Source organism: Capricornis sumatraensis, chromosome 5 (genome assembly GCF_032405125.1).
Source record: "Capricornis sumatraensis isolate serow.1 chromosome 5, serow.2, whole genome shotgun sequence".
NCBI lineage: Eukaryota > Metazoa > Chordata > Mammalia > Artiodactyla > Bovidae > Capricornis > Capricornis sumatraensis.
This window is the reverse complement of record NC_091073.1, coordinates 37465644-37485347: the sequence shown is the minus strand read 5'-3', so window position 1 is coordinate 37485347 and position 19704 is coordinate 37465644. Positions and strand designations below refer to the sequence as shown.

At 38.6% G+C, this 19704-nt stretch overlaps 1 protein-coding gene across 7 annotated transcripts in view; it reads right to left on the bottom strand.

Annotated features, from left to right (window-relative positions):
* The window catches only part of RUNDC3B (RUN domain containing 3B), a 170731-nt gene that overhangs the window by 20132 nt on the left and 130895 nt on the right, over window positions 1-19704 (bottom strand). For 5 of the 7 annotated variants that reach the window (XM_068972884.1, XM_068972885.1, XM_068972886.1 and 2 more), the window contains one exon: window positions 5367-5513. The exons of the other annotated variants lie outside the window; for them this stretch is intronic. In XM_068972884.1, coding sequence (XP_068828985.1) covers window positions 5367-5513 — 147 coding nt within the window. The remainder of the gene's footprint in view (window positions 1-5366; window positions 5514-19704) is intronic. 7 annotated transcript variants of the gene reach the window in all.

The window sequence follows — 19704 nt, the reverse complement described above, 5'->3', positions numbered from 1 at the left end:
GAATAAGCTATGAATATGAATAAGACATCATGAATATCTTATTAGTACTATACAATATCTTCCTTGCATGAACCTATTTCCCAGCATCTGACAGGAATCTAGTTTGGCTGCTTTCAGTAATGACAAAGAATGGCTTTGGTTACCACTTTTTTTTTTTTTATCATATTTGCAATGTAACTGGCAACTCCATCTGACAAACATTTTGTTGTCATGGAGTAAACTATCTATTGGAGTTGTGTCTTTAAAAGTCTTATATTGGAATCCTATACTCACTAAAACCACACTGTAAGATTTAAGGGTATCCCACAGCTAAGTCAGGCTTCCCTAGTGGCCTCAGATGGTAAACTGTCTGCTCGCAACCCAGGTTCGATCCCTGGGTTGGGAAGATCCCTAAAGAAGGAAATGGCAACCCATTCCAGTATTCTTGCCTGGAAAATTCCATGGACAGAGGACCCTGGTAGGCTACAGTCCATGGGATCACGGAGTCGGACACAACTGAGAGACTTCACTTTCTTTCTTTCTTTTGTAGCGAAGTTGGTAAAGAATCTGCCTGCAAGGCAGAAGACCCAGGTTCAATCGCTGGGTTGAGAAGATCCTCTGGAGATGGAAATAGTAACCCTATCTAGTATTCTTGCCTGGAGAATCCTATGGACAGAGGTACCCTGGCAGGGTACAGTCCATGGGGTCGCAAGAGTCGGACATGACTTAGCGACTAAATCACCACCATCACCAGATACACCAAACCAGGTAACAGTCTGTTCCTATTTCTCAGAGTTGAATTTTTTAAATGGCAAGAGCTTAATCAAAATAGGAACCCATATAGTAAGAGTCATGCGTTGACTATATAAAAGTTCACAGTTTACTCTATGCCATTACATTGTTAAATATAATTTAAAATTGTAGGAACTGTTGTGAGCACTTAAGACATAACAAAATTCACAGCATTCAATTTCTTACTATAGCAACATTTAAAAACCACTCAAATTCAAACTCCTATATATAGAACTGGGTACCAAAATAAAGGCAAATCAAAGGAAACTGAGTGATAAGTCAATTCAATTATAAGTAAATTTTTCTACAATCTTATACTTCATATCAATGCAGACACAATGTTGTGGCTAATCTACATTACCTATTTGCCCATTAGACATCTTGAGGTCAATAATAAGTTACATTATCTGGTAGTCACTGGACAACAGAGAGTGTGATAAACAGAAGAATAAACTATCCACATGTAGAAAATAGAAACAAATATATGCACACAATCTATACACAGAGGCACATCACTGTGCATGGAATCCATTCTTTTTATTCTTGGTTTGATTTCCACAGAAGTATGTTTAAGGAACAAAGTAAGCATTTGTTACAGCAGAACATCTATAAACTTTTAATTTACTAAAAATGGAAGGATGCAAGGGAGCTTAAAAGAGGACAATATGTGAGTCAGGTCAATACAAAATGTAATTTATAAAAGATTTCTACAACCTCAGTGCTTTAGACACACATGAGAAGGAGAACCTGGAATACACATGAAGTGACTATATCTAATGCACTGGATATCATTAAGAAAAACAGGCCTAAGTAGTAGATCATAAAGGACATAAAAACCTCATAATTCTTAATAATTTTGTGAATGGCAGCTAAATTGGAAGACAATGATAAATTTAGAAAACTAAAAAAAAGTATAAGTAGAAAATATATATATGGTGACGATGGATCTGATCTGGGATGGGAATAATCTAACAAAGTTATGTAACAGGTAATCTAACAAGATGATATACCAGATATTTAACAAGCTCATGTGACCTAGACTTTGCATATAAAGATATATATTAAAACAGAACTTAGTGGAAAGAAAAAAGAATCAGTTGCTCGGTGTGCGTGTTAGGGAGTGTGCCTTATATATTTATTTACTGTTGAGCTTTTACAGTAATGCCTTAAATGCCTGTAATGCCTTAAATTTTTTTAAAATGATATGCCTATGTTTGAAATAAAAGAAGAGATATAATAAAATCCCACATAACTAACCTTGACAGTCTAAATAATCTAGAAATAAATTTGAAATGATATGTTTAAAGCTTTATAAACAGTGTAGTAAATGGAAATAAATTTAAGATCTCTTGTGAAAGGGGTCCTTCCATGACAAGGTGATCACAGCCAAGTTACCCAACGGGTCATTTTACCACAAAATTCATTACATCAAACAACACACTCTCTTTCTTCTAAAACCCAAGTGGGCAAATACATTTACAGAGCCTCTGGAGAAATTAACTACAGACCTTCCATATCCTTAGCATGAAATTTCAATGACTCATTACAGGGTCAGTTTCTTTCTCCAAATTATTAAGAGAGCTAATATTCCTTGTTAAGGAGGCTCTGGCTACCTCCTTTGCAATTTGCAGTTTCTCACAAATGTTTGTTGGACTTATTTAAGACACTGATAAAATGAAGAGGAAATTGGTGATTGGCTCAGTTCTATAGCTTTGGCCTGTATTATAAATTTGAGGAGAGCCCAAACTGTATCTTGATGAAAAGCTATGATGTGTCTCAAACATGATTTATATACAGTACTACTCTGTTCTGAAAATCCATTTCTACATGAAAAAGTTGATATTATTAATTTCAAACAACTGGGAATTTGTTGGTCATTTTAAATTTAGATAGGGCTTTAAGAGTTCTCTAAGAAATAGCAGGATATCCGGTGAATGGTACTGTCCAAACATGAAAGATATAAGGCTATATCAGAGTCCAAACAGAAAAAGATTATATAGACTATAAATAAATACAGACTTATCAGAAAGGGATTAGGTGCCAGGCAATTTACTGCCTCAGATGACTCTTACAATTCCATTTAAATAAGCATTACCCCCACCCCAGTATTACATGTGCAGAAACAAAAAGCAAGGAGTCATGCTTAGTGTTAAACAGCAAGGAAGCAACAGAAATACGTTCAAATCCTGACTTTAAACTCTAGGTACGGGGATCTCAGCACTGCCCCAAGTGCGTACTTTTGTTCAGGGATATCAGTTTGGCAATAGGGTCACAGAAAAGCAGTGCCAACATCAGAGGTCTGGCGAGATTAAAGACTGATGATGCCAGGAAGGAAAGGGTATCCTTTCTTAACCTAATGGAGAAACCAAGTCAAGAGGGACAAAATCTGGATCCATTCTAAACAGGCAGTTTCGCTGCATTCTTTTCTGAGACTGCAGTTACTCTTGTTGCTATTACAATATTTTGTAGAAGACAGCCACTATTACTACATGCAGAGGTAACCCAGAAATAAATCTTCCACTTGGATGTTCTCACTGGTTCCCCAGTGGGCAGCTCTATGGGTAGGCAGTGGTATGTACATGTCTTTCTGCTAAAATATTTTACCATCCACTATGTAAAGTGACAACATGATATTGCAATAAAAAGCACAGTTACTAGGCTTTTGTCAAGATGTAGCATTATTTTTGCAGTTATAAAAGCAGGAGCATCTTATGTTATAGATAAGTATACCAAGTATTGCTATAGCCAGTCCAGGTTTGATGCATGATACAGGATGCTTGGGACTGGTGCACTGGGATGACCCAGAGGGATGGTATGGGGAGGGAGGTGGGAAGGGGATTCAGGATGGGGAACACGTGTATACCCGTGGCGGATTCATGTTGATGTATGGCAAAACCAATACAATATTGTAAAAGTAATTAACCTCCAATTTTATATTTTATATTTTAAATTTATATTTAAAAAAAGAAAAAAATTAAGTTTTCAATTATAAATCAGAAATACAAATAAATATTTTTGCATACATTAAATGTGTCAAAGAAAGATAAAATTATATCCTAGCATAATAAGATATATTGTAGTTATTTATACCTTACATAGGATATAAGGGGAACTAGGTTCCAATTCATGAAAGACCCAGTCAACACCTTGACTCATACTCAGTGTGGTGCAGGAGATGATGAAGAGTGCTACTGATTCATTTTGTAAATAACTGGCTCCCTTTTTATCTCTAACAATCAATGAAACTAACAGGCAAGTAAACATAAAAGCCTCCAGCAATCTTTTTTAAACAACAAAAGGTAAAAATTTATTTTGAGTTCTATCTCTGAAATGAGAAAAATCACAGAGGAAACCAGGCAGAAATTAGGTCTGTGCTAAGACATTCCTTGTAGAAATGCCAGGCCACTAATTACCTAGTGAAAGGTGGCCTCCGAAGCACAAAAAGAAGTATATTGCTCTACCAGTGAAGGGCTTCCCAGGAGGTGCAGTGGTAAAGAACCTGCCTGCCAATGCAGGAGACGTAGGATACGTGGGTTCAATCCCTGGGTTGGGAAGAACCCCTGGAAGAGGAAATGACAACCCACTTCAGTAGTCTTGCCTGGTTAAACCCCATGGACAGAGGAGCTTGGAAGGCTACAGTCCATGGGGTTGCAAAGAGTTGGGCACGACTGAGTATGCATGCACTACCAGTGAAATTTTTAAAAGGGCTCTTAAAAAAAAAAAAAAACAGAAAAAAAAAAGAGAGAGGGGGATAAAAAAAAAAGGAGAGAGAAGAAAGGGAGGAGACAGGGAAACAGAAGAAGGAGGGACAAAGGTAAGGGGAGAGAGAACCGAAGGAGATGGAGGGGGAGCAGGGAAAACTATCAGAAAAGTCAGCTGAAGATATGACAATAAAGACACTGAAAACAATTACCATGATGGGAAAGTGACTAAAAGCCAAAAGAAGGTAACACAATTTCCAAGTTCTGAAATGAAGACTACCTAAAGAAAGAGAGCCTAAGATTGTGCAGCTCTCAACAGGGGAAACAGTTTCTAAGTGAAACAGTCCTGAATCCTGGGACAAAGAAAAAGGAAAAGGATCTTGTGGCCATGGGTGGAGTGATTATCTTCAATATCCCCCCAAAATTAGATTTATTGAAAAATGAACAGAACTCTTTCAGACCCACCAAGAACAAGTAAATTTCTTTCTATCCTTTTATGACATGGAATTTTGTGTTCAAACATGAAAATTAGTTCTAACGTAAAAACAAACACCACAGCTAGAATTCAAATATAGATGGCTCATTAAATACAAGCTCACTGATGTAACTGAAGGACTGGCTGAAGATTCAGTAGAGGAGGAGTAGGTAGCTAATGTAATACTACATAAGCGTTTCTCAATGTCTTTACTTCTTCAGGGTGCCTTGGCTTTGTAACATTACCACATTCACTGCCTTAATATAACCTTACCAAGCCAAAATAGTCTTAAATCCTACTTTTGCTCTGAGCTAATAATGAATTCAGAAAAGTATTAGAAACCAAAGTGGACAGTCATATGTTTCAGTACAACTAAGTTTGTAATTAGTTGGGGAAAAAAAAAGAAGTGTTACACTTACTCATACCACTGTTTATTGTGTTTTCGGTAAAGCAACGTATCCAAGGCAACAGCATTGACATCCAGAGCTCCTGGGGAAGGCCACTGGTTGGTGAGGTGGGCAGTTAACTCTTGTCTCGATCTTAAATCATTATTCTTTAGCACAGTCCTGTGAATATTAAGATGGTGAGTGCTTTTGTCTTCACTGTTCTGCAATGGCAGAGGAACCTAACGGTATCAGTTTAGGCCCCCAAATGCACCTTTTAAAAACGGAATGTTAACAGACTGGGGACAGAACTACAGGAAGACTGGTTGGGCTAAGACTGCTCTGTCTCGTGCAGTATGTGTTTCTCATTCTTTCTCTACCTGCTGTAACAAATTGCCACCTGTGAAATTCAGGCTTCCTATCTTTTCCCCAGAGATATTATAACGGACTAAGGGACCCAAGCTGCACTTGACATCTTAACTAAAAATAATGGTGATATCTTAAAAGTTACAGGTGATCAGATGCCAATAAAAACATAAAAGAGAGTGGAGATTCCATCTGTATGATTATCTAGCTTCAAAATTCACAATGTTGAAGTAATAGTAAACAAAAGAATTAAATAAAAATAAAATATAGAAAAATATAAAATAAAAACTATGAGGTTCCTGTAACTGTTCTTGATAGAAATGACCACCAGTAAATCTTCATGAAAATAATTTCCTCAATGATAACTGCATTGAACCATATACTCTACAGGAAATTTTCTACAGAATGAAGCCACTGTAACAACTCATGGTTTTATTTTCATATTTTGTAAAGCTATTACTCATTAATACAACTTAGAAAAGAACTAGCTTTCTGCCAATATTTCAATTTCACAAAACTAATTCAACATTTGAACTGTTAGTTCAATTAAAAGCATAATTCTTTTTGCAAAGCTCTAATTCTACCTCTAAAATACCTTAAAATATCACCTAGGCAACCTGCATTCTCAAGCAGGAGTCCAGGACTTTAGTGTCCCAAGGTTCTGTACAATCAGCTCAGAGGCAGGAAGTAAAATGTGCTTTCCACTAACTTTCGTAGACCACAGTCCTGTTGTGGGTGGCAGACAGTCATCAGTGTACTAGCTAGCATGACAATCCTGCACTAGAGAAGGCCAACCTGCACAACACCACTGGCTATCAACCACGATTCTAATGGAGTGATCCCACTTTTAAATGTCTCTACAAGCTACAAACAAATATTCTCATTTTACAGAGATCTGATTTTATCTGTGTGCATTTAAAACATTTGTTCCACTATGTCCATAAAGAAACATTATCTGATGTAAACAATAGACTTTCTCCTAAAATTGGAATGCTAGAAATGAAATAGGCAGAGTTCAGTGAGAATGTCTCCCATTAAGATACTACCTTAGGCAAGGTTCAACTATTTCATTTCACTAGAGAAGGAATGAAACATTTTAAAAAGGTACATTTTAAAAAGTACTTTAAAGGAACATTTTAAAAAGGTTCTCGGGTACTTTAACATTAGTTTTTACAAAAACAGTAAAGAGGGATTAGAAAACTTCTAAGACTGACAGAAAAATTGTGTAAAGCAGAAATGGTGGTTACTGGCCAGAGAATCTATTAAAATAAACTATCTTTATTTTGGGCTCTATTACTACATTTTTCTCTTTCACATACTCTTTAGGGTTTCCAGTGGTTTTCACTGGAGAACAGAATCTCAAAGTCATAACTGGCCCACAGGAAATATTCACAGCAGAATACAAGAAAGGCACATAGGCATCTGAGAAAAGGACACTGGCAAAACTCAGTTAATGAAAAGTAAGTGCACCACCTCCACTTCAGAATATGTTGTGGAAAGTGAAAGCTTTTACACCACGTAGAATGGAAAAAGGGACTGAATTTTCACAGAACTTTTTACACACTATTTGCCCGTGGGTAATTTTTGCCCATTGATGAATCAGATATTGTCTTTTTCTGTGGGAACCTGCCTGTCCTCTGGAACAGGATATAAGAGATTTCAGTGTATTGAACAGGCCTCATTTTTCATCCATGCCACACCTGGTTCCCACCATCTGTGAGGAATGTGGACAGAGGAAATCCTAGCGCTTGCCCTGCGGCTGTGGAAAGGAAAGCTTCCTGGAGGATCCTGGTATGGGGACCCTTGCTCTTACCACCCCCGTACACTAGGGGGCAGGCAAGTGAACTGGTTAGGCTGAGAACCCCATCTCTGAATTCCAAATCTTGACCAGAGTTCTCTTAGGGTGATAGACAAGCAGTTTATTTGTTCTAGCAGTGAGGTCCTGACCAAAACGTACCAGTAAAGAGACATTCCTATTTCCCAACCATCTGAAGGAGCTCGGCCTGCTGCTAACATTTAAGGTTAATAATTCTACAGAAAGATGCACTAAGAGAAAATTGTTTAATTTACTAAGAAAGTAGAAATAATATATGTATTCCAGCTAATTTTTAACAGCTTTCCTGTAGTATTTACCTCTGAATTGGTGGATAACTAATTTCTCTTTAGATTCTCAGTAGGAATTATTTAGGAATTTGGCCACACGCACACAATTCAGTCTTATCCTCCTCAGCTTTACTGAAGCATAATTGATAATTTAAAATTGTATATTTAAAGTAAACAACTTGATGATTTGATGTACAATGTGAAATAATAATCACACTCAAACTAATTAACACATTCAACACCTAACATAGTTAACTTCTCTTTTGTGTGATGAGAACACTTAAGATCTACCCTGTTAGAAAATTTCAAGTATACAATAATGTTAACTACAGTCACTTTGTCATAAATTAGATCTCCAGAATTTGTTCATCTTATGTAATAGAAACTCTGTACTCCTGAACTTTATCTCCCTAAATCCCTGCCTCTCCAGGCTCTGATAACAACCATTTCATTCCATTTCTATGAATTTGACTTCTTTGGAGTTCACATGTAAGTGGGATCATACAGTTTTTGTCTTTCTGCATCTAGTTTATTTCACTTAGCATAATGTCATCCATGTTGTCATGAATGATAGGATTTCCTTCATTTTTAAGGCTGCATTATCATCCATTGTATATGTTTGTATATAGACACAGTGTCTTTATATATCACATATTCTTTATCCATTCATCCATGGACACATGGACACTGAAATTACCTCTATCTCTTGGTTACTATTACTAACGCTGAAATTAACATGACAGTGTGCTATTGCTTCAAGAGAAAGGCTTTAATTTCCTAGGCCTTCCCTGAGTTCCAAAGAAGAGATTCAAGCAGTTTTGAATTTAGGGAAATAAGGGAATGCAGACACAAAGGGAAAGCAGTCAAGAAACAACAGCTCACATAAACAGAAAATTATAGCAGACTGACAACAGAAATCAAAGATGACACAAACAATTGGGGAGATATATCATGTTCCTGGATTGGGAGAAATGGACGCTGTGAAAATGACAATCCTACCAGAAGCAATCCACAGATTCAATGCAATCTCTATCAAATTACCAATGGCATTTTTCACAAAACTAAAACAAAAAAATTTCACAACTTGTATGGAAACACAAAAGACCCCAAAAAGGCAAAGCAATTTTGAAGGAAAAGAATGGAGCTGGAGGAATCAACCTCCTGACTTCAGACTATACTACAAAGCTACAGTCACCAAGATAATATAGTACTGGCACAAAAGCAGAAATATAGACCAATGGAACAAGATGGAACGCCCAGAGATAAAATTACACCCCATGGGCACCTTGTCCTTGACAAAGGGGGGCAAGAACATACAATGGAGAAAAGACAGTCTCTTCCATAAGTGGCGCTGTGAAAACTGACAGCTACATGGAAAAGAATGAAATCAGAACACTTCCTAATACCACACACAAATATACACTCAAAATGGATTGAAGATCAAATGCTAAGACCAGAAACTATAAAATTCTTAGAGGAAAACACAGGCAGAACGCTTTTTGACAAAAATTACATCAAGATCCTCTATGAGTCACTTTCTAGAGTAATGGAAGTAAAAATAAACAAGTGGGACCTAACTAATAAAAAGTTTTTGCACAGCAAAGGAAACTATAAAAAAGGTGAAGACTACCCTCAGAATGGGAGAAAATAACATCAAATAAAACAACTGACAAAAGATTAATCTCCAAAATATACAAGTAGCTCATGCAGCTCAATACCAGAAAAACAAACAACCTAATCAAAAAGTGGGCAGAAGACCTAAACAGACATTTCTCCAAAGAAGACATACAGATGGCCAACAGTCACATAGAAAAATGCTCAACATTGCTCATTATTAGAGAAATGAAAATCAAAACTACAATGAGGTATTACATCATACCAGTCAGAATGGCTATCATCAAAAAATCTACAAATAATAAATGCTGGAGAGGGTGTGGAGAAAAGGAAACCCCCTTGGACTGTTGGTGGGAATGTAAATTCATACAGCCACTATATATAACAGAATATTGTTGTTGTTGTTCAGTCACTCAGTTGTGTCCAACTCTTTGTAACCCCTCTGGACTGTAGCCTGCTGGGTTCCTCTGTCCATGGGATTCTCCAGGCAAGAATACTGGAGTGGGTTGCCATTTCCTTCTCCAGTATAACAGTATGGATATTCCTTGAAAAACTAGGAATAAAACTACCATATGACCCAACAATCCTACTATTGGGCATATACTTTGAGAAAACAGTAATTGAAAAAAAAACATACCCCAGTGTTCAGTGCAACACTATTTATAATAGTTAGGACATGGAAGAACCTAGATACCCACCAGCAGATGAATAGGTAAAGAAGCTGTGGTACATATATACAACGGAATACTAAGCCATAAAAAGAAATGCATTTGAGTCAGTTCTAGCGAGGTGGATGAACCAAGAGCCTATCAAACAGATAAGTCAGAAAGAAAAAAACAAACTTCTTATATTCACATATATATAGGGAATCTAGAAAGGTGGTACTGATAAGCCTACTTTCAGGGCACAAGTGGAGACACAGCCACAGAGAAAAGACTTATGGACACAGTGGGGGAAGGAGACGGTGGACCGATTGAGAGTAACATGGAAACATGTATGTTACCATATGTAAAACAGATAGCCAGTGGGAATATGCTGTATGATGCAGGGCCAAATCTGGTGCTCCTTGACAACCTAGAGGGATGAGATGAGGTGGGAGGTGGGAGGGAGGTTCAAGAATGTTGCTGTATGGCAGAAACCAACACAATATTGTAAAGTAATTATCTTCCAATTAAAGATAAAACACTAAAAAAAAATAGCTCAGTGATAACAGAGTCTTAATTCCTCCTCAAGGGATATACCTAACAACCTGACACATATTTTTGAGTTGTTCTGTAGGAACTAAGACCCCCACCCAAGTGGGGGATGGGGATGACATACCAGGTACAAGCACTGGACCTCAGACTGGCTGAAAAGTTGATGATTAAGATTCCTGAAATACCATCCTGTTACATTACCACTAACCAATGAGAAGAAGGTCATGGCCCCTGCAACCCTCATCCCAACTGTTGCTTTTAAGACCACTATGCCCTGGCCAGCCAGTAAGATGCATCTGAGACAAACCTTTGTCTCCCATCTTCTTGGTCAGCACCCTTTTGATCAACAAACCTTTCCTTGCTCCCAAGTCTGACTGTTCAGTTTGTTTGGTCTCACTGTGCATGAGGCACATGAACTTGGGTTTGATAACAATACTAATTTCCCTCCCTTTGGGTAAATACTCAGAAGTGGGACTAAGGAACCATACAGTAGTTCTACTTTTAATTTTTTCCTGGATGGTTAGTGAAGTTGAACACCTTTCCACACATACCTGCTAGGTAATTCCTATGCCTTCTTTGGAGAAATGTCTATTCAAGTCCTTCACCTATTTAAAAAAAAAGTTATTTTTGCTACTGAGTTGTATAAGGTCCTTAAATATTCTGGATATTAATTCTATAAGGCAGCAATATCTGCCACCCTAAAAATGTGCCTCTTTGGCATGAGAATTAATTTAGGCTGATTGTTTTCAGGGAGGAAAAGACAGCTCAAAAGTCTGTCTTTTTACATTCCTATTAGCTACCTAAAGAATTTAGATTCTGTTTCAGGAATAGAGCTATTACTGAAAATACATACAAAGAATATGTAATCCAAGTCTATATCCCAACCACTGATGCCAAAGAATCTGAAATTGACCAGTTCTATGAAGACCTACAATACCTTCTAGAACTAACACCAAAAAAAATACATCCTTTTCATCACAGGGATTGGAATGCAAAAATAGGAAGTCAAGAGATAGCTGGAATAACAGGTAAGCTTGCTGTCGGAGTACAAAATGAAGTAAGGCAAAGGCTAACGGAGTTTTTCCAAGAGAACACACTGGTCATAGTAAACATCCTCTTCCAACAATACAAAAGACAACACTACACATGGACATTGCTGTTGTTCAGTCACTAATTCATGCCCGACTCTTTGTGACCCCGTGGACTACAGCACTGCCAAGGCTTCCCTGTCCCTCACCATCTCCCGAAGCTCACCCAAGTTCATGTCCATTGAATTAGTGATGTTATCCAAAGATCTCATCCTCTGCTGTCTCTTCTTCACCTTCAATCTTTCCCAGCATCAGGGTCTTTTCCAATAAGTCGGCTCTTCCCATTACACGGCCAAAGTATTGGAGCTTCAGCATCAGTCCTTTCAATGAATATTCAGGGTTGATTTCCCTTAGGATTGACCAGTTTCATCTTCTTGCTGTGCAAAAGGGCTAAGAGTCTTCTCCAACACCACAGTTTGAAAGCATCAATTCTTCAGCACTCAGCCTTCTTTATGGTCCACTCGAACATCTGCACATGACTACTAGAAAAACCAGAACTTTGACTATACAGACCTATGTCAGCAAAGTGCTGACTTTGTTTTTTAATAAGCTGTTTAGGTTTGTCAAAGCCTTCTTTCCAAGAAGCAAGTGTCTTCTATTTCATGGTTGCAGTCACCATCCCAAGTGATTTGGGAGCCAAAGAGAAAGCTTGCCACTGCTTCCATGTTTTTGATTCCTATTTGCCATGAAGTGATGGAACCAGGTGCCATGATCTTGGCTTTTTAGTGCTGAGTTTTAAGCCAGCTTTTCCACTCTCCTTTACCTTCATCAAGAGGCTCTTTAGTTCCTCTTTGCATTTGGCCATTAGAGTGGCATCATCTGCATATCTGAAGTTGTTAATATTTCTCCCAGCAATCTTGATTCCAGCTTATACCTCATCCAGCCCAGCATTTCACATGATGTACTCTGCATAGAAGTTAAATAAACAGAGTGACAATACACAGCCTTGCTGTATTCCTTTCCCAATTTTGAACCAGTCAGTTGTTCCATATAAGGTTCTAATGCTTACTTCTTGACCTGCATACAGGTTTCTCAGGATGCAGGTTAGGCAGTCTGGTGTTCCCGTTTCTTTAAAAATTTTCCACAGTTTGTTGCAATCCACACAGTCCGAGGCTTTTGCAGAGCCTAAGTTCCACCTGACTTCACATTCCAGGATGTGTGGTTTTAGGCGAGTCATCACACCATCATGGTTATCCGGGTCCTCAAGACCTTTTCTGTATAGTTCTGTGTATTCCTGCCACTTCTTCTTAATCTCTTCTGCTTCTGGTGAGTCTTTACTGTTTTTGTCCTTTATCATGCCCATCCTTGCATGAAATGTTTCTTTGGTATCTCCAATTTTCTTGAAGAGATCTCTAGTCTTTCCCATTCTATTGTTTTCCTCTATTTCTTTGCATTATTCATTAAAGAAGTCCTTCTTATCTCTCCTTGCTATTCTCTGGAACTCTGTATTCAGTTGGGTCTATTTTTCCCTTTCTCCCTTGCTTTTCGTTTCTCTTCTTTCCTCGACTATTTGTAAACCCTCCTCCGACAACCACTTTTCCTTCTTGTATTTCTTTTTCTTTGGGATGGTTTTAGTCACTGCCTACTGTACCATGTCATGAACCTCTGTCCATAGTTATTCAGGTACTGTCTACCAGATCTAATCTCTTGAACCTATTCATCACCTCTACTGTATAATCATAAGGCATTTGATTTAGGTTATATCTGAATGGACTAGTGGTTTTCCCGACCTTTTTTATTTTAAGCCTGAATTTTGCTGTAAGGAGCTGATGATCTGAGCCACAGTCAGCTCCAGGCCTTGTTTTTGCTGACTGTATAGAGCTTCTCCATCTTCGGCTGCAAAGAATGTAATCATCACTCTGATTTCAGTATTGACCATCTGGTGATGTCAATTTGTAAAGTCATCCCTAGTGTTACCGGAAGAGGGTGTTTGCTATGACCAGTGCATTCTCTTGGCAAAACTTTGTTAGCTTTTGCCCTGCTTCATTTTGTACTCCAAAGCCAAACTTGCTTGTTACTCCATGTATCTTTTGACTTCCTACTTTTACGTTCCAATTCCTATGATGAAAAGCATATCTATTTTTTTTTTTAGTGTTAGTTCTAGAAGGTATTGTAGGTCTTCATAAAATTGGTCAACTTCAGGTTCCTTGGCAATAGTGGTTAGGGCACAGACTTGGATTACTGTGATGTTGAATAGTTTGCCTTGGAAACCAACCAAGATCAGCCTGTCATTTTTGAGATTGCACCCAAGTACTGCATTTCAGACTCTCTTGTTGACTATGAGGGCTACTCCATTTCTTCTAAGGGACTCTTGCCCACAGTAGTAGATATAATGCATGAATGCTTAATTGCTTCGGTTGTGTCTGACTCTTTGTGACCCCATGGACTATAGCCCAACAGGTTCCTCTGTCTATGGGATTTTTCAGGCAAGAATACTGGAGTGGGTTGCCATTTTCTTCTCCAGGGGATCTCCCTGACCCAGGGGTCAAACCTGTGTCTCCTGCACCTCGTGCATTGCAGGCAGATTCTTTACCACTGAAAGTTATAGTAGATATAATGGTCATCTGAATTAAATTTTCCCTTTCCTATCCATTTTGGTTCACTGATTCCTAAGAAGTTGACGTTCAATCTTGCCATCTCCTGCTTGACCACATCCAATTTACCTTGATTCATGGACCTAACATTCCAGGTTCCTATGCTATATTGTTCTTTAGAGCACTGGATTTTACTCTCACCACCAGACACATCTAGAACTGGGCATTGTTTCTGCTTTGGCTCAGCCTCTTCATTCTTTTTGGAGCTATTTCTCCTTCCTTCCTCAGTAGCATACTGGACACCTTTCAACTTGAGCCAGTCTCTTCTTTCTGTGTCATATTTTTTTGCCTATTTATATAGTTCATGGGGGTCTATTGGCAAGAATACTGAAGTGGCTTGCCATTCCCTCCTCTGATGGACCATGTTTTGTCAGAACTCTCCACTATGATCATTACCATCACATGGACATCACCAGGTGGTTAATACAGAAATCAGATTAATTATGTTCTTTGCAGCCAAAGATGGAGAAGCTCTATACAGTCAGCAAAAAAACAAGACCTGGCGCTGACTGTGGCTCAGATCATCAGCTCCTTATAGCAAAATTCAGGCTTAAATTGAAGAAAGTAGGGAAAAACCACTTGGTCATTCAGGTATGACCTAAATCAAATCCTTTATGATTATACAGTAGAGGTAATTAATAGATTCAAGGGACTAGACCTGGTAGACAGAGTGCCAGACGAATTATGGACAGAGGTTAATAACACTGTACAGAAGGCAGTGACTAAAACCATCCCAAAGAGAAAGAAATGCTAGAAGGAAAAGTGGTTCTCTGAGGAGGCTTTACAAATAGCTGAGGAAAGAAGAGAAGCAAAAAGCAAAGGAGAAAGGGAAAGATGCAGAGTTCCAGAGAATAGCAAGGAGAGATAAGAAGGGCTTCTTAAAAGAACAATGCAAAGAAATAGAGGAAAACAACAGAATGGGAAAGACTAGAGATCTCTTCAAGGAAATTAGAGATACCAAGGGAACAGTTCATGCATGGATGGGCTTGTTAAATGACAGAAATCGTAAGAACCTAATAGAAGCAGAAGAGATTAAGTGTTAAAGTGCTGCATGCAGTATGGCATCAGATTTGGAAAACTGAGTAGTCACAGGACTTGAAAATTTCATTTGTCATTTCAATCCCAAAGAAGGGCAATGCCAAAGATTGTTCAAACTACCATATAACTACACTCATTTCACGTGATATTCAGGTTATACTCAAAATCCTTCAAGCTGGGCTTTACCAGCACATGAACCAAGAACTTCCAGATGTAAAAGCTGGGTTTAGAAAAGTTAGAGGAACCAGAGATCAAATTGCCAGCATGCACTGGATCATAGAGAAATCAAGGGAATTCCAGAAAAATATCTACTTCTGCTTCATTGACTACACAAAAGCCTTTGACTGTGTGGATCACAACAAACTGTGGAAAATTCTGAAAGAGATGGGGGTACCAGACCACCTTACCTGTCTCTCAAGAAACCTGTATGCGGGTCAAGAAGCAACAGTTAGAAACAGACATGAAACAATGGACTGGCTCAAAATTGGGAAGGCAGTAAGATAAGTCTGTATATTGTCACCCTGTTTATTTAACTTCTATGCAGAGTATATCATGCGAAATGCTGGGCTGGATGAATCACACACTGGAATCAAGATTGCTGGCAGCAGGATGGGATTGGAAGTGGGAGGGAGGTTCAAGACGGAGGGGACATATGTATACCTATGGTTGATTCATGTTGATATATGGCAGAAGCCAACTCAATATTGTAAAGCAATTATCATTCAATTATAAAGATTTTTAAATATATCTCAACATTAAAAAAAATTGCCAGAAGAAATTTTTCACAACCTCAGATATGCAGATAACACCACTCTAATGGCATGAAGAGAAGAGAAACTAAAGAGTCTCTTTATGAGGGTGAAAGAGAAGAAGGAAAAAACTGGCTTGAAACTCAACATTAAAAAAACTAAGATCACGGCATCCAGTCCCAACACTTCATGGCAAATAGGAGGGCAAAAAATGGAAACAGTGACAGGTTTTATTTTCTTGGACTTCAAAATCACTGCAGATGGTGACTGCAGCCATGAAATTAAAAGACACTTGCTCCCTGGAAGGAAAGTTAGGCAAAGACACCACTTTGCTGACAAAATCTGTATAGTCAAAGGTATGGTTTTTCCAGTAGTCATGTGAGATTCGGCCCATAAAGAAGACTGAGAGCCAAAGCACTGATGCCCATGAACTGTGGTGCTGGAGAAGACTCTCGAGAGTCCCTGGACAATGAGAAGACCAGTCCATCCCAAAGGAGATAGACCCTGACTATTCAATGGAAGGACTGACGCTGAAGCTGAAGCTCCAACACTTCAACCACCTGATGCAAAGAGACAACTCATTGGAAGAGGCCCTGATGCTGGGAAAGATCGAGGGCAGGAGGAGAAGGGGGCAACAGAGGATGAGATGGTTGGATGGCGTCAGTGACTCAATGGACATGAGTTTCAGCAAACTCTGGGAGATATTTGAGGACAACGGAGACTGGTGTGCTACATATACTTCAAGGGTCTGCAAAGAGTCAGACACAACTTAGCGACTGAACAACAACAACCAAGGAATAGAGCTATCACTGAAGATACCTAAAAAGAACATGGGCCAGGTATGTGAGGGGGAGATCAGGGTTGACCATGTCCCACTATTTCTGCATGGTCAAGCAAACGTCATTTACCAAATGTTTTCCTTCTTATTGGAATGTAAATTTCATCCCTCCTCTTAGCATTTCTAAACCACTGCTCCCAACAAATCACCTTCTTTTGTCTTTAGCTGCAAATGGCATTTAAAGCAAGGGTTTCAGCCAGAGTACCCTGGTGTCAAAAATGAAATCACACATTTTTTTTTGGTACCCTCAATATTACACTCATTATTCTAAATGAAAGACAAAAAGAAAATTTCCAGTTTGGTCTCTTTCCTTCCTTTCAGAGATTAGGCTCAAGTCTACTGTTACTTACAAGCTCTTTTAAAAGATGTAGAATCCCATACTCTATATTTTGATAGCAGTGCTCAGTCAATTCAAAGCTATTATTCTGTTCATTTATTTGATTCCTTGTTCTGTGTCTCCATACTTCAGGGTTATCCTTTCTCCCTCATTTTGCTCCTTCCCCCACTCACCTCAGATGCTGTGCTGATGTTCATGATGAAGTTTTACTTTCAGCCTCTAGTTATACATAAGGCATATAACACTTGGAACTTACCATTTAACACCTGTGGCTCCAAGTATTCTTAAGTAACCCCAGAGGTCCATGATATGAGGCAATTTTTAATGTTGATAAGCTAACACATTTGAAGCCGATGTTTACAAGGCGAGTTCTGATGGCAAGTCCAGCAAATGCCCAAAACCCCTGCTGCACACCTTTGCTATCTTCTATGGACTATTTATTTCCTGATGTACTATAATTCTCGGGATATAGTCCAGCGCTATTTGTGACAGGGCACACTGAGAAAATCTTAGGCTATAATCTTCATGAAGATAAAGGATCTAATCTAGCATGAGCAAGGGGCTTCCCTGGTGGCTCAGTGGTAAAGAACCCGCCTCCAATGCAAGAGACGCAGGTTCGACCCCTGGGTCAGGAAGATCCCCTGGAGGGGGACATGGCAACCCACTCCAGTATTGGACCAAATGAAGCAACTGAGCACACACACATGCGCAGCACAAGTATAATAATTCAGAACTTTACTCAAATGAGCAGAATGACTAGGGTCGAGAGACTGAAGTTCCAGACAGGGAAAGCCACCAAAAATGAGGTGTGGATACACTTCTCCTCTTTTCCTCTCCTAGGAACACAGGATAAGAGCTACCTCCTTATAGCTGAAACAGGAAGGAAGTGGGTAGCGCATAACTTTTAAAATAATGACACAGCCTGAGGACACGACATAAACTGATCAGAACCAAACAGGTCCAAGAAGGCAGATGGGTCAACTTCCACTAGACCTTAAGCCTCAATATACGTTCATTGTAACGCATCATCAAGCTAAATGATTCACCTTCAGGCACCATGACAGTTCCAAGGCCAATCATCAAAGACCAAAAAGTGAGTGGTGGCCCAGTTCCTAGAAATCTCTGCCCTTCCCCCCAATAGTTGGAATAATCCTCCCACTTAGCCTATGAAATTACTCAGCCCATAAAATCTAACCACAGCAGTATTACGAGGCTGCTCTTACCTTCTGAGATGGCCCGTGCTCTGCGGAGAGTGTTTGTCTCTAAATAAACCCACTTTTTACCTATCCCTCTGTCTTTCACTGAACTCCTTCTGCAAGAAAACATCAAGAACCAGAGCTTCATTAGGTCCTGAAACCAGGTGTCTGACCTCAGTTGGAAGAGTGGGTTTTGGCCAGGTTTCAGTCCTGGCCACGTGGGTTAGAGTACCAAACTGAACAGTTTCACAGCCTCTCGTAGCTACTTGGGAAGAGGAACAGGACAGTCACTCAGGCACTGTTTGTTACTGTTGGTGTCGGTGACTGCCGACTGCCTAAGGTAAACTCTGTGAGGGCAGGAACTCTGTTTTATTCACTCCAGAATCACTAACTACTAGAACAGAGCCTGGATCTTCATGGCATTCTCAGCATTGGTCAAATGAATGGATATAAATGCCAGAGAAGTTACAAAAGCAATTTTGTACCAAAAGAAGTAATAAGAATTTACTCTTTATTCATTAAAGTTTACCAGAATTGGAAAATTTACATAGCATTTTGAAAATCCTAACTTCTTCATTATTTCAATATAAAATTTTCTTTATAGTCATGTGTTTTGCTTTTTGTTAAATTTAGACACAGACATGGGATAAAGATCACTCTTCAGTTATTCAAAAATTATAAATTATCTACCGATTTTTGTAAATTTTTGTAGTGATTCTTTGCATCACTTTACAGTTATTTCCCCTCAAATAAAACACTCAAAGAAAAAGCCTAGTAAGGAGCCAGGTATTCAAAAATTATTATCTACCTATGAAGTATTCTTGCCCAAAAAGTTAATCCCAAATCTAAAAAGGTCTCTTAAATACTTTTCAATGTTTACATGTTTTAAAGAAATTGAAATACAATTGATTTCCAATACTCTATTAGTTTCAGTTATACAGCACAGTGAATAACTATTCACTATTTTTTGAATTATACTCCATCTATAATTATTTTAAAGTACTGGCTATATTCCCTGTGCTGTACATTACATCCTTGTATCTTATTTATCCTAGTTGAACTTTTGACCTTTACTTAAGAACATCCTTTGAAAAGAAATATTAATGAGTAATTTAGAACCTCAAAAAAACCCTCAAATGCCTCCTTATTTATTTTTCTGGCTGTGTTAGGTTCAAAACCAGGCCCCCTGCAGTGGAAACATGGCATCTTAACCAGTGGACCACCAGCAAAGTCCCTAACCCCTTTTTTTATAGTA